Below are 15,276 nucleotides of genomic sequence, written 5' to 3' on the forward strand. Positions count from 1 at the left end.
TTGTGTGTTCAAAACCTGAAGGTGTCAGTCATTTCTAACTTCACAAAAGGAAAACCTGTATCTTGATTAAAGCTTTTGGTTTTGCATGAGGGAATAGACAAGAGTGCACTTGTGAGCAATAATGGTTGACGTTTGAGACAAAGGAAGAGGGTGCTCATGGAATATGTTTTACTGTGAGGGCGGGTGGAAAATAATCTGGAAAGTACTATTCTCTGGGACGCCCGTGTTGCGAGGAGGCTTTCGTAATGGGTTCATTATTGTGGTTGTGGGAAAGTGAAATGCAGATAAGAACAGCGATTTCATGTTTTAGAACTTGAAGGTATTCTCGGGGACAGAATAGAGTAGACCGATCATTCCAAACATAGCTTGTGTATGTAATCAGTTCTCTCAACACCTTCAATATTCAAATGTCGACTTTCCATATTGCCGTTCGTATTACCATACATATTGCATATTACCATAAAATCAATTCCAGCATGGCCTGGCACATTTAAAGAAAAAAATAATTTTAATAATTTCACACTGGCTGCTTTTTTATTAATTTTTTTTTTTTTTTGTCAATTCTGGTAAATGCTAATCTCAGAGGAATGCTTAAACTATGCCTAACCTCTGTGATAAATCTGAATCCAAAATGTCTCTCTCTGAAAGCCATTTTAGTCTATGGCTTAATTCATTAGCCATAGACTGTATGTCAATATCAGAGCGCATCATGTTTGGAGTATAAAGGCCAGTTTGTAGTCCAACGACAAGAGTGTCCCTCGACTGAAAATCTGTTATTTTTTGGCTGCGTTGTTTACCATGATAATACACTCATTCCAAATTGTTTTGCTCACAGGAATTTGTCTTTTTTTATTTTTTTAATTAAAGGAATTAAAAGTTCATTCTGATGGCACAGAATCAATGATTGGTGACGATGAAGTTCCTGCACAGTGTTCTTAACCCTTTCAGGTGTGAGGACGTAAATATGTGATTAGAATTGTGATGTAATGATCACTATTGATAGCAATGCGGTTTTAGAACACTGACTTAAAATACTTTTTTTTTTAAACGTTTATACTATAGCCTTGTACAGCTAGCACGCCTACTGCAGATTCTGTGAGAGAGCAGCTCTGGAATTTAATGTTCAGGGTCAGGATTTCTGGTTGTTTTTTTACATTTTTAACTGCATATAGAGTTTGCTTTCAATGCGTTTTGAGAGCTCAGTAGTGCTATAAAGATTCTTGAAACCATAAAATGGAAGAACTACCTCTAACCCAGTGACTAATGAGGCAGCGTTGTGTTGAGATGAAGCTGCCTCCAAACCAGATTTCTCTTTACACCATCCTCAATTTGCAGCAGATGCAGCGTGAATGTTTCTCATTCTACACCCTGTCTTGTTTTCACACTGAACCCTGGGTCAAAGAATTTAGAAAAATTATTTTAACTAATTAGATTCTGTAGTATCTGAAAACAATCCTGTGTATCACTGCTAACCAAAAAGTGCAATGATAATGACTTAATTCATTATTTGATTTCAGAAATCTATATGAAATGTGTTGTTGTTCCTGAACGGTTAAAGAAATGCAAATGATTCATGGACCCAGGTCATTTTGACACCAGTTATGGAAGTTGTTTATGGATATGTCTTCTTCTCTTCACATGAAAGAACATATGGTTGGACCATACAGTGTCTCAGAAAAACAGCTTCAAAGATTATTTTTTACTTCGAGGCTTTGCAACACTTTAAATACATTTTTGCGGGGCCTATGACCATAGTTATCTGCTGGGTTCAAATTACAGGGCAGCCAGGGGAAACTCGGCCCCTTGGCGCTATCCCAGGATGCATCGGGTGGTGAGATGCAGGAATACACCCTGGACAGGTTGCCAATCCTTTACAGGGCACATACACACTCATACCTAGGGGCAATTTAGAGTCTCCAATTAGCCTAATGTGCATGCCTTTTGACTGTGGGAGGAATGCCATACGGACTCCGCACAGAAAGGCCCCGGACAGGACTGGACCGGACCGGACAGGACTGTGTTCAGACCCAGCGAGAGTGCTGTCCACTGCACGTCTGTGCCACACTTGTTCCGTTTTATAACTCCTGAATGTTCTGAATTATTCTATCCTTTTGTGTACAGGATCCTCCTCCCGTCTTCTCATGTGATAGAGGTTTCTCAAGAAAAGGCACCAAGCCAACATGAAATGGAGGACGGAAATGTGTCATTTTATATGCAAATAATATATTAATAATAATAGTGCAAAGGGTTAACACCATACTAAGAACAAACTTCGAACCGATGTTTTGCATTCAAATATGATTATGAATAATGTAAAATGTGAATGTTTTCTTGTAACTTATTTTGACTAGACCAAAAATTATTGACTTTATTATTGTCCAATATTTTAAATATTATGGTTTGCCACTGTATTAATAATGTATTGAGAGTCACACATCATTGAAATTCATACACCTATGGCGACAGTGGTGTGAAAAAATATTTGCCCCCTTCTTGATTTCCTCTATTGTTTGTCACACTGAATGATTTCAGATCTTTAGACAAAGGGAACCTGAGTAAATATAAAACATTTTTAATAACTTTTTTCATTAAATAAATTTAATTATCAACACCCATATCGCCCATGTGAAAATGTAATTGCCCCATTTAACTTAATAACTGGCTGCACCAACTTTAGCAGCAATTACTGCAACCAAACACTTCCTACAAGTTGATATTCATCTTTCACAACCTTGTGGGGGAATTTTAGCCCACAAGGCTGTTCTTATTTTAGTTGTTATTTGCAGAACTGCTTTGATTCGGACAAATTGGCAGGTTTCTTTGCATGAAATGCTCATTTTGTGTCCTGCCTCAGCATGTCCATTGAGTTCAAGTCAGGACTTTGACTAGGCCACTACAAAACTTTAATTTAGTTTATTTTCAGGCATTCTGATGTGGAGTTGTTTTTGTGTTTTGGATCAGTCTTGATGCATAACCCAATTACGCTTCAGCAGCTCAGATGACCAGACATTCCCCAAAATAATTTTCTGGGACAGAACAGAATTCACGGTTCCTTCAATGATGGCAAGTTGTCCAGGTCCCAAGGCAGTCCCCACACATTCACCACTGTTTCAAATTGTTCATTATTTGGAGATAATGGGTCTCACTGTGGTTTGGTGGAGTCCCAGAGCCTTAGAAACCCAGACTGATTTCAACAATTTATTTTATTTGAACTATTCTGTAATAATCTTTGATCGTGGCATTGTGTGCTTGCTGAGACTGCAGTGACTGCTTCACTGTGATGGTAAGGTTCAATATGAGCGAGGTTTATACTCAACAGAGCTGGCTGCAATGAAGCTTGGTTCAATCAGCAGAATGTAAATATCAATAACATCTGCTTAATAGGTTGATTGTAACTACTGGGCGGCCTGTAGCGTAGTGGTTAAGGTAAAAGACTGGGACACGCAAGGTTGGTGGTTCTAATCCCGGTCTAGCCACAATAAGATCTGCACAGCTGTTGGGCCTTTGAGCAAGGCCCTTAACCCTGCATTGCTCCAGGGGAAGAATGTTTCCTGCTTAGTCTAATCAACTGTATGTCGCTCTGGATAAGAGCGTCTGCCAAATGCCTGTAATGTACTGGGGTAATTACTTATTTGGGAGTGATATGGGTGTTTTAATTTTTTTCATTAAATAAATGAAATTATTATCCGCAAGACATGTAATCATGAAACGAAAAAGAGTGACCACCTATTTCTTCACATTATATCGGTCATGCATTACATTAGATTTCATAAATGTAGCAGGTTCTTATACAGAGTCAATGTAACTCCGGAAAGTTACGTAGAAGGTAGGAATTACTTTAACTGTATTTTGCTTTGACCACGAACCGCCCAATGCCCTTACAAGCCAAAGCTGGCGGGTCGTCACACACTTAAAATAGCACTTTATTGCACTTCAGACGTGTCTGGGACAACTTGCACATTGCATAGCCCAAATTAAATGAAAAGTACAATAACAACAAGTGTAACGAACAGTGTAGTTATTAGATATTTAGCACCATTTCCCCTGGTTGTTGCCACTGATACGCTTCAGTTTATTTGGCTTAATATGCTAAATATGTGACATAATAAATGGGCTCCAGAACCTACTAGCACGCGCGAAATCTCCCCACAGAACACTAACTTCCATATCAACATAAAGCAACGGCACAGATATGAATATAAACGTAATGACGAGCAAATCGGAGTAAAGGACGTGGCTCTTCAGTTCCTCTTGTGGTCTTTATTGAAGAACAAGCAACACATTACCAAAACAAGGTCGACGAAGTGAACGCCGTTCCTGAATGGAAACAGGGGGAGAATAAAAATGAGACTTTGGGGAGGGCTGGATTGCAAGATGTGTGATTGACATGAATTCAGACGAACCAAAGCCCGATGTGTAGGGCCAAATTGGTGAGAACATACAAATGACCTACCGACTGTCCAATGGATGGGTCCGAATTCCCCGAAAGGTGTGCCTGGAATGTTAATCCGACTAATGGCATTCCGAGTTTCCGACCGCAGTGTAGTGAAGCCCCGCCCCCGGCTTCCATTTCTGTTTCTGGCTACACGGCGCTAGAGAGGAGAATCTCCGTTTTTTCTATGTATATATCTTAATGTAAATAAAAATATATACTTTCCCGTTGCAAGCACCTACGCCGAAACAAGAAGCCCACCAGAAAAACTGGAAAAGCAACGGAAGCTGGCCTTTTATTTCACATTTTAACTTCGCTACGCTACCGAACGGCGTTTTTCCGCCGTTTTTTTTTTTTCCTTTCGCCCCACTCACTCTCCCCCCGTGTGAGTCGGGGCCTGTGTTTTAGCCACGAGGTACGTCGGACCAGCGGGAATCGGGCGATGGCGGAGTTCGGAAACGGACTGGCAGAGGAATCGCTGCTGGATTCAGACACCGGTCATCCGGAGCTGGAGGACCCCGGTGTAGGCGACGAAGAACCGGGACTAGAAGAGGGAGAGGCCGCTATCGAGGACCCGGTGAGTGACCAGTCGCATCATAACCAAATACGTCTTTCTTAACGTAACACAGAGTATGTGCGATTCATAATAACACGAGACGTGGAACACGAGTAGTGTCATTTATCCTATTTGCACGCCTTGCAACAGTTATCGTCCGGTTAGCTTATCCGCCATTGTGGCTCGGGCGAATCAGAAAGATGGTGACATGCGTGGCGTTGGCGGCCATGTTGGCGCATCGGCGGTGCTGGTTTCTCTGCGCCAGAGTTGCCTGACTAGTGGGGGGGAAAAAAGCTTCGTCGCAAAAATGTGAGACGGAGATGTAAGAGACAGGGGCGAGGGTAGGACAGGCCGCCATTAGTTGCCGCTGCAGTGTGAGTCCGTCTAACCGCAGAGGAGGAACGAGCTCACGGTAAACACGCCTCCTTTCTCTCCATAAATATCGCGCATTTAATCAGCTGCACAGTAGATTCGCAAATAGCTGCCGATTATTTAGTTAACTTGGATTGCTATTCGTGAAAATAATACGTGGAGTACTGAGCGCTAGTTGGCTCTGGATTTTCCTAACTAATTGCAATTGGTAACCTTAGCTGAGACCTGCACTGTTAGGTGCGGCTTTTGCAGGGATGTCAAGCTAGCTAACTAGCTGCTCATCTTCCATCTAGCTGGCTAGCTAGTTCTGATGCATTACAATCTAGCTAACCTAACTTTATAGTTTACCGGGTATCTAGGTAACGGTGCTTTTGGGTCACCAGAAGTGACGGAGCCAGTCGGGTTTATCTCCGGTTTCGGTAGCTAACTGGATTGCCATTTTGGAGGAAAATAGCTGATTCAGAATAAGAGGGATGTCTGTATTTACTAGCTAGCGTGCTAACTCGCATATCCTGACATTGAACAACTGACCGTTTCCATCCAGGTAACTTAACGTAACTGACAGGCAGATGAGTGGGCATAATTTTGTTATGCAGCAATGACGGGGAGGAAGTTTACCCCCGAACGTGATAGGGAATGTCATGTTTAAAAAAAAACGGGATTGTTTCATTATGTAACAATGTAGCCCTGTGGAATGCAACGTTAAAATGCATGCTAAGTTTACAACGCGTGTTTACAACGATCACTGATAGCAATACGATTAGTCTCATCAGGTAGATTTGCATATGAGCTGATTGTTTTTTCTTTTTCTTTTTTGGTGGTGGTGTAGGGGTGGAGACGCCAAGGTATTCATGTGGAATTATTAAGGGGTTGTGTGCGCAGGGGTAACGATGGGGAGGGGGGGGGGGGTGCGGAATTCTAGGGCAGGGCTGTCACATCCACGCGTATTTGCAGAAAGGGGCAGAGAGCGGAAATACAGTGAGGATGCGACAATTGTATGTCAGCCATGTCCTGTCCCGATTTTTATCGATGGCTTGCCGGCTATCTAGCCGTCTAGTTTCGGCTGTTACTCATTTCCCGAAGCAGGGGAATTTACGGTTGTCTCCAGGGCATGTGCTTGACATCAGATGAACCTCTGTGAAATTCCGAAGACCTGGGGTGGATCTAAACGCTATGCACTATCTACCAGCCTCCGAACTGCCTATAGATCAGACGCTGGAGCCCTGCTCTGCAATGCAGTACTAAGGGAGAGCCGGATCAGCATATGAAGTGTGTGCTCAAATGGGCTTCCATCACGAACGCAGGAGACCTTAAGCTTCAGCGACCGGCTCTGCATTATGAACTGCTGGGCGAATAAATCTATTGTCGTGTAGGCTGGTATCTGGCGATGAGTATAATTTTCTTATTTATTTTACATTTCATGTTTAAAACCGGTTGGTAGCTTGCTTGTCTGTTGGTGTGTTCCATCCACAATAGGTGTCAGTAGGAGTACATTTTGTTAGTTTTTCCAGAACAGAGACAAGCAAGACAAGAGACGTGTAGTGTAGATGCAGTAATCGCATCATTTTTTGTGTCTAGAATGTAGAAAAATTAATCCAGGGACGATTTTGTTCTTGCTGAAGTTTTTGCAGATCTGACATCTGTCATCCCTTCGTTGTGCCCATTGACACAAGCCTCCCTTCAGACGGGCGTGTTGTGTGCGTCATTGGCTGTTTATGAATGTTCCGTGTGTGATTGATTGCCCATTGGTTAATGCTTCTTGCTCTGTGGTGTCTCTCTCTCTCCCCCCCCCCCCCCCCCTCGTAGGAGCTGGAGGCCATTAAAGCCAGGGTGCGAGAGATGGAGGAGGAGGCTGAGAAGCTGAAGGAGCTACAGAACGAGGTGGAGAAACAGATGAACCTGAGCCCTCCACCCGGTGAGTGAGTGAGTGAGGAAGAAAGATAGAGAGAGAGAGGAGGAGGCTGAGAAGCTGAAGGAGCTACAGAACAAGGTGGAGAAACAGATGAACCTGAGCCCTCCACCCGGTGAGTGAGTGAGTGAGGAAGAAAGATAGAGAGAGGAGGAGGTTGAGAAGCTGAAGGAGCTACAGAACAAGGTGGAGAAACAGATGAACTTGAGCCCTCCACCCAGTGAGGGAGAGGAAGAGGGCGGGACATCGGGGTAGTAACGCATCTGTGAGTCTGGGAGTCACAAGCATAGAACATGGAGCAGTAGTCCCCAGCTCTGTTCCTGGAGGATCTACTCTCCTGTAGGTTTTCATCTCAACCCTAATTTGGCGCACGTGAGTCTGCTAATTAGCAGCTCAATGAGATCTCTAGCCGTTGAATGAGGTGTGCTTTGTTAGGGTTGGAGTGAAAACCCACAGGATGGTAGATCTCCAGGAACGGGGTTGGGCAGCTGTAGTCTAGCTGTTGAATGAGACTTGCTTTGATAGATTTGGAGTGAAAACCTACAGGACAGTAGATCTCCAGGAACAGGGTTGGGGTCCACTTGGATAGAGCATACAGGGCTCAATGCTAACATTTTCTTCAAAGGCGCACAATTGGATCCCTATTTGTAGATGTGCTCTCTAGAGTAATTTCTCTAGTTTGCACACTTCGGTTTTCAGGAGCGAATGCACCTAAAATGGCAACACTGCAGAGCTCAATAGAGGCATAGTCGCAAGGCTTCATCATAAACTCTGGCCCTCAAATTCAAATCCAGCCTTGGGTTTCTTCTCTCCCGGGTAATTAACTGAACAATTAGTGCTAACCGATTGACCGGACACCTGACTCCCGGGTAAAGGGAGGGTGGGGAAAACCAGCACTTCTCGACCCTCGGGGAACCGTGATTTGATCGTCCCTAACGTAAGACTTCGCATGAGTCTGGGGAAAGGGGGCTTTATCTTTGTGGTGGGAGTTTCACGGGATGCAGTGACTCCCGTGCTCTTCTGTTGATTGACGGGCTGTTGATGGACGTGAGTGCTGGGATCTCTACTAACTCTGCGTGTCTCCAGCAGGTCCTGTCATCATGTCCATCGAGGAGAAGATGGAAGCTGACGGCAGGTCAATTTATGTAGGAAATGTGAGTTCAGCTCGCCTTCTGTGAAACATCTTTCAGTGTAAATGAAAGGAGTGGCCTGTCGCCTAGTGGCTAACGTGCTTCACTGGGGCAGTCTGTAGCCTAGTGGCTAACGTGCTTCACTGGGGCAGCCTGTAGCCTAGTGGCTAACGTGCTTTACTGGGGCAGCCTGTAGCCTAGTGGCTATGGTACATGACTGGGACCTGGAAGGTTGATGGTTTAAGCTCTGGTGTAGCCACAATAAGATCAGCGCAGATGTTGGGCCCTTGAGCAAGGCCCTTAACCCCTCATTGCTTCAGGGGGGATTGCCCCCTTAGTCTAATCAACTGTAAGTCAGCTAAGAAACGAATGTAATAAATGGACGTTTTTGTGTCGCATAGTTCATATAAAACATTTAGAAAGAGAGTGAGGGAGGTCTGGTCCCTTAACGGCTGTGTTCTCCGCAGTCAGGTTGTGTATCTGGCACGGTGTCTGCCAGTAAACGGCGTGTTAACAGTGTGTACACGGTGTGTTAAAGGCATGTTAACTGTGTACACGGTGTGTTAAAGGCGTGTTAACAGTGTGTACACGGTGTGTTAGAGGCGTGTTAACTGTGTAAACGGCGTGTTAAAAGCATGTAAACGGTGTTAACGGGTGTGTAAATAGCATGTAAACGGTGTCTTAAAAGCGTGTAAACGGTGTGTTAACAGTGTGTTAAAAGCGTTTAAACGGCGTGCTAACGGCGTCTCTCTCTCCCAGGTGGACTACGGCGCCACGGCGGAGGAGCTGGAGGCTCACTTCCACGGCTGCGGCTCCGTCAACAGAGTTACCATCCTGTGTGACAAGTTCACCGGGCATCCCAAAGGGTACGACCGGCCTCGAGCGTGTCCCAGGCTCCCTCACTGAGAGAGGCGGCTCTCTAGGGCCACTGCGGCCCGCTCCGGTATAGGGGTGTTCCAGTCGCCCGTTTCTATGCCAGTCAACGGCACCAAAACAGTCAAAATATGAAGTCATTCATATTTCCCCCCCACAATAACCTCTAGTCGCTATAGGTGCTTTTTCTTTGTCCCGACTATTTTTTTCATTTGGACCATATTTTGTGGAGAAATCGGGGACAGTCTGCATCACTTCCGAGCCTCTACATCTTACGCTTAGTGGATGATCTGCACCAGCCCCGATAAGGGTCCCCCCCATTGTCCCCACCGCCTGATCCCTGGCCCCAATTTGTACTAACATGGTGGGACGAAAACTGTACGCAAGCATGTGTGGGTGACATCACAGTCGCTTTGTCCATAATTGTCCTAGTCTATGGCACCTGTTCCCTACGCACCTGTGCCCTACAGCGTATGCCACCACAGCTCTACTTCTCAAAGCAAGATCACCCACAACTCCTTGCCTAATTCTGTTTTGGTCCGTAAATGTTAATGCATATTTAAGTAAAACGGTAAAACAGCTTTTTTTGCACTAGTATTTTGAGGGTCAATATTCTGGTTTTGTGCAGCATTGAGGCGCTCCAAGCTCGATCCCGAACTTGCAGCGAGGACCGTACGATCTTAATAAGTTACTTGCCACACGTTTCTGATAAGCTTAAGTGTCGAGACATTCCTATTTTTGTTTCGCTCGCTCGCGAAGGTTTTTTCAACAATCTAAAGGTGTCTCTGCTGTGAAGAGGGATGGGGCGGCCTGTAGCGTAGTGGTTAAGGTAAATGACTGGGACACCCAAGGTCGATGGTTCTAATCCCGGTGTAGCCACAATAAGATCCTTGAGCAAGGCCCTTAACCCTGCATTGCTCCAGGGGAGGATTGTCTCCTGCTTAGTCTAATCAACTGTACGTCGCTCTGGATAAGAGCGTCTGCCAAATGCCAATAATGTAATGTAATGTAATGGATGGCCGTCGCTCTGAGGACAGTTTTAGTGACATTCCTCCTGGAGGTGTCTGCCGCTCTGCGGTCAACACGTGGCGCTCTTCTGAAAGTGAGATTGTGAATAATTCAGCATTCTTTCCGTCGCGTTCGGTGTGTTTTGCCCGGCGTCGTCCTGCACCACCAAGCCTGCCCGTTTATAGGTCCCCACGTAATGGCCGCCTCGTACTTAAGTTCAGGCTTTCTTGTAACGTTCGCATTGGCGCCGTATCGATGCGTTAGGCAGGGTCGACCGTTAAGCAGTGCACTTGCACATAAATCTGAATTGCACACGGCTCCAAGGGCTGCCTTAAGCGGAAACGGGATGTCTGAATCCGTGATCGTTTGGATGTCGTGCGCATTGGAAGCTCGAACTCTTCCCATATTCCTTGCTTATTAAATCGCTATCTTTTTCTTTTATTTTTTGACGCAGGAAGAGGGAGGCTGTCTCTGAAATGAAAGGCCGTGTTGAATTTTATTGTGTGTAATTGTGTCTCTTGAGTGTCCTGTTCTAGATGAATAATACAGTCTTCCTCAAGTGGACTTAACTCCTTAATTCCTTTCGTGTTTTGAATGGGTTTGGGAATTTCAGGAATCTTTGCATGTTCCCCCAGCATGGGTAGCCTAGGGGGCCACACGTTCATTTACTGTAACGGACCTTCTTGCTCGGAATCTGCCAAATATCTATTTTTGAAATGTTACATTCAGAAACCTGGTTATCATACCGATGCAGACCTGTCCATGCTCTTAATGGTCTTGAAATTCAATAAAGGTCAAAATTATATAATAAAGTGAAATAAGACCAAGTTAAATAAAAGCCATTTTCCCTGTCCCCACACATCTACAACACATCCAGACTAAATAATGACCATAACTTTGCTACTTAACCCTTATAACGTAGTGTGCATTATCATAACATTTCAACGAGAACAGACCGTTCAGCCCTGCACTGCTCACCTTTTCCTACCATTAAAGTGTACCTAGTGCTGAGTTTACCTAAAAGCGAAATAGTATCTCGCACCGTATCAAACCTGGTCTTGAAAACCCCGAAGTGTTTCTGCCTCCACTACATAACCTAGGAAAAAATGTGTCCTAATTTCCATTTCTCCCCCCCCTCAAACTCAACCTGAAGAATATAAGTGTCATTCACTTTGTTAATCCCTTTCATGGATTCGGAAGCCTCAATAAAATCTCCCATAAATCTCATGAAGTTGTGTTCAGGATCCTTACAGAATGTGACGGAATATGACCGTAACGTACAAGTATTTCATTTTTTTCAGGTTTGCGTATATCGAGTTTGCGGATAAGGAGTCTGTGCGGACAGCCATGGCCCTGGATGAGTCCCTGTTCAGAGGGAGGCAGATTAAGGTGAGTGGGGACACAGAGAGAGGTATTTGCGGGCGGGGGAGGGTGTCAGATTACCCCCCCGCCACCCCAGGGGAGGCGGTGAACAAAAGCTCCAAATGAGGAGGAGGTCATAGGTAAAGGTTATGGGCGTGGCTTGTTACCGGGGTGACGCATGCTGACTCTGCTTGAGCTTTTGTGTGTGTGGGGAGCAGTGGACCGTGGCTAACGATGGTCCCCCTCCCCCCTTTCCCATACCTCCGTTAGGGGCCACGTTAGCTCAGGAGGTAAGAGCAGTCGTCTGGCAGTCGGAGGGTTGCCGGTTAGATCCTTCGCCCTGGGTGTGTCGGAAGTCTGAGCAAGAGACCTAACCCCGAATGCTGTTTGTGTTTGTGCGTGCGTGCGTGCGACAGAGACAGAGACAGAGACAGAGACAGAGACAGAGACAGAGACAGAGACAGAGACAGAGACAGAGACAGAGACAGAGCCATTGAAGACAAGCTGAAATTCACTTTTTCCTCTATTTAGTAAATTCTTCATAATTTCTCAATTCCTCATTTGGCTCGACTCCTCAAAAATTCCCCTGAAAGGTGCGTTTCACTGGTGTATACATCATATTGTGGAAGCTAGTTCAGCTCTAACTCTAACCTGTTTCAGCTTGTCTATAGTTGTAAAGTGCTTTGGATAAAAAAAACACTATACAAATGCAGTATATTTACTGTGTATATAAAAGCAGCACATTTACCATGTACAGTACTGTGCAGAAGTCTTAGGCACCCTAGACTTTATTATATATATGTTTATTTTTTGGTGTGTGTTAGTATAAAAGAATACATTTGAGATTTCCAAGTATTCATTTTCCAGAAGATTTCATTTTACAGAGACATTTTTGTATTTAATTTAAAAAAGTAACGTATTACCATAACCAACTGACTACTTTTTACAACTACTGACTACTGTTTTAGTTTTATAAAAACAAGGCTGTCTGAGATCAGAAGTCTGCAGAAGAACTGTAGCAGGTTCTCCAACATGCTTGGAACAACCTCCCTGCTGATTGTCTTGGCCAACGCTGTCCTGCAGTTCTATATCTCAGAGAAGTGATGCAGTTTTTACGCCGAAGGGTGGTCACAAAAAAATATTGATTTGATTCAGTTTTTAACTATTCTGCCAAATGAGTAAAATGTAATAAAATGTATAGTATGTTTTTTTAGGACCTTTCATTGAATTGTTTTTGAAAATCTCATCTGTACAGAATGTTATACAGGTGCCTAAGATGTTTGCAGAGCACGGTTTATAAAAGCATCACATTTACCATGTTTATAAAAGCAGCGCATTTACCATGTATATAAATATTTATAAAAGCAGCACATTTACCATGTACAGTACTGTGCAGAAGTCTTAGGCACCCTAGACTTTATTATATATATGTTTATTTTTTGGTGTGTGTTAGTATAAAAGAATACATTTGAGATTTGTATATGGTAAATGGTTGGCATTTATATAGCGCCTTTATCCAAAGCGCTGTACAATTGATGCTTCTCATTCACCCATTCATACACACACTCACACACTCACACACTCACACCAACGGCGATTGGCTGCCATGCAAGACGCCAACCAGCTCGTCAGGAGCATTTGGGGGTTAGGTGTCTTGCTCAGGGACTCTTCGACACAGCCCGGGCGGGGAATCGAACCGGCAACCCTCCGACTGCCAGACGACTGCTCTTACTGCCTGAGCCAATGAGAGGACTGCTCTTACTGCCAGAACCATGTCGCCCCATGTATATAAATATTTATAAATGCAGCACATTTACCATGTATATAAATGCAGTACATTTACCATGTTTATAAACACAGTACATTTACCATGTTTATAAACACAGTACATTTACCATGTGTATAAAAGCAGCACATTTACCATGTTTATAAAAGCAGCACATTTACCATGTTTATGAATGCAGTACATTTACCATGTGTATAAAAGCAGCACATTTACCATGTTTATGAATGCAACACATTTACCATGTACATAAATATATAAAAGCAGCATATTTACCATGTATATAAAAGCAGCACATTCACCATGTATATGAATGCAGCACATTCACCATGTAGATGAATGCAACCCATTTACCATGTTTATAAACGCAGTACATTTACCATGTTTATAAACACAGTACATTTACCATGTTTATGAATGCAGCACATTTACCATGTGTATAAAAGCAGCACATTTACCCATGACCACCTCCTCCGGCAGGTGGGAGCGAAACGGACGAACCGGCCGGGCATCAGCACCACGGACCGCGGCTTCCCCAGGGCCCGCTTCCGCTCACGGGGAGGGAACTTCGCCTCATCCCGCGCGCGGTACTACAGCGGATACACGCCGCCGCGAGGCAGAGGAAGGGCCTTCAGGTGAGACGCTCGGCCGCGGCGACCCAGAATCCCCGGCGGGGCGGGGGGGGGGAGAGCGAGGACAGAGAGGAGGAGGAGGAGGAGGAGGAAGAGATGACGGCGGCGGTGAGCGAGCGCGCCGTACAGGGCGTGAGGAGGAGGAGGACTGCAGGGAAACGAGATGGAGGGGGAGAGGGGGAGAGAGAGAGAGAGAGAGAGAGGGAGAGATTGGCAGCTTTAATTAGTCAATATCAAAAAAAAAAAAAAAAGGTCATTCTTTACCATGCTTTTATCAAATGGCAAAGAATTTAATGGCATTATTTTTGCCATTAAATGGCGACGGGTATAGGTGGGAAGAGGGGTAAACTACAACAGCTATGTGTAGAATGTAGCCGCTTATGCTTTGTAGGTTGGCATGTAGAATGCATCCCAGATAGCGATGTGCTTAAAATGACTGTGCTAGGAGTTGAGCTGTGTTATGCTGAGAGGCCAGGGAAAGGCATGTACTGTGTGCTGGAGGCAGTTCGCAGAAGCGGTGGCGCTGGGTCCGGGCCCCCGCGGGAGGTCCGGGCCCCGCCGGAGGTCCGTGAGCGCGGTCAGGAGTGCCCGAACGGCTGCAATGTGTTCAGGTGAGGCGGCCAGACTCTCAGTGCACAGCAGTGTGATCCACACCGGTTTTACATGCATGAGCTGCAGGCTCTTTGTACGAGTTGGGAGTTGAACACGTCACTGGAGGAGTGAGGGGATTGCGTTTTTAAAATGGCCGATGGACTCTACCCGGCTCCTGTGCATCTGTGGCGGGATATGTCGTGCTGTTCCTGGGTTTCGGTCCTTGATGGTCTGCGTCTGCATCATGGGGGTTTTGTGTTTTAGGAAGTCTCTGGAGTAGTGTTATCCTGACTTCACTCGGAACGGGTTCTGTTATCCTCTAGCCTCTGTTGGTACTTTTTGGGCTAGTTTCACAGACACAAACTTAGTCCCCGGCTAAATTGAGTTTCGTATGGAGAATCTCCATCTAAAATTTAGTCCAGGACTAGAGATTAATCTGTCTGTGAAACTGGCCCAATATATGCTTGGTTATATGATTTAAATGTGATTTAGTTGGTTTAAAAATGACCGGTAGTTCGTTCTGAGTGCTGAGATTCTTTGGAATCATCCTGGAAATTATTCTTGACGTGAAAATATCTTACGCTGTGCAGAACTTCAGATGCAGAGTTCTCGATAACAAAGTGTGAGT

The 15,276-nt window shown here is 44.8% G+C and overlaps 1 protein-coding gene across 8 annotated transcripts in view; it reads left to right on the forward strand.

The window, feature by feature from the left end:
• Positions 1 to 4,557: 4,557 nt before the first annotated feature.
• The window catches only part of pabpn1 (poly(A) binding protein, nuclear 1), a 15,487-nt gene continuing 4,768 nt past the window's right edge, over positions 4,558 to 15,276 (forward strand). For 2 of the 8 annotated variants that reach the window (XM_061239325.1, XM_061239327.1), the window contains exons 1-6: positions 4,558 to 5,009; positions 7,167 to 7,275; positions 8,356 to 8,423; positions 9,159 to 9,265; positions 11,582 to 11,669; positions 13,906 to 14,060. In XM_061239325.1, coding sequence (XP_061095309.1) covers positions 4,875 to 5,009; positions 7,167 to 7,275; positions 8,356 to 8,423; positions 9,159 to 9,265; positions 11,582 to 11,669; positions 13,906 to 14,060 — 662 coding nt within the window. In that variant the 5' untranslated portion in view covers positions 4,558 to 4,874. Of the gene's footprint in view, positions 5,010 to 5,244; positions 5,401 to 5,463; positions 5,905 to 7,166; positions 7,276 to 7,354; positions 7,385 to 8,355; positions 8,424 to 9,158; positions 9,266 to 11,581; positions 11,670 to 13,905; positions 14,061 to 15,276 lie in introns of those variants that run through there. The other 6 variants (XM_061239326.1, XM_061239328.1, XM_061239330.1 and 3 more) reach the window with 6 other exon arrangements.

The sequence above is a fragment of the Conger conger genome, chromosome 4 (genome assembly GCF_963514075.1).
Source record: "Conger conger chromosome 4, fConCon1.1, whole genome shotgun sequence".
NCBI classification, from domain to species: domain Eukaryota; kingdom Metazoa; phylum Chordata; class Actinopteri; order Anguilliformes; family Congridae; genus Conger; species Conger conger.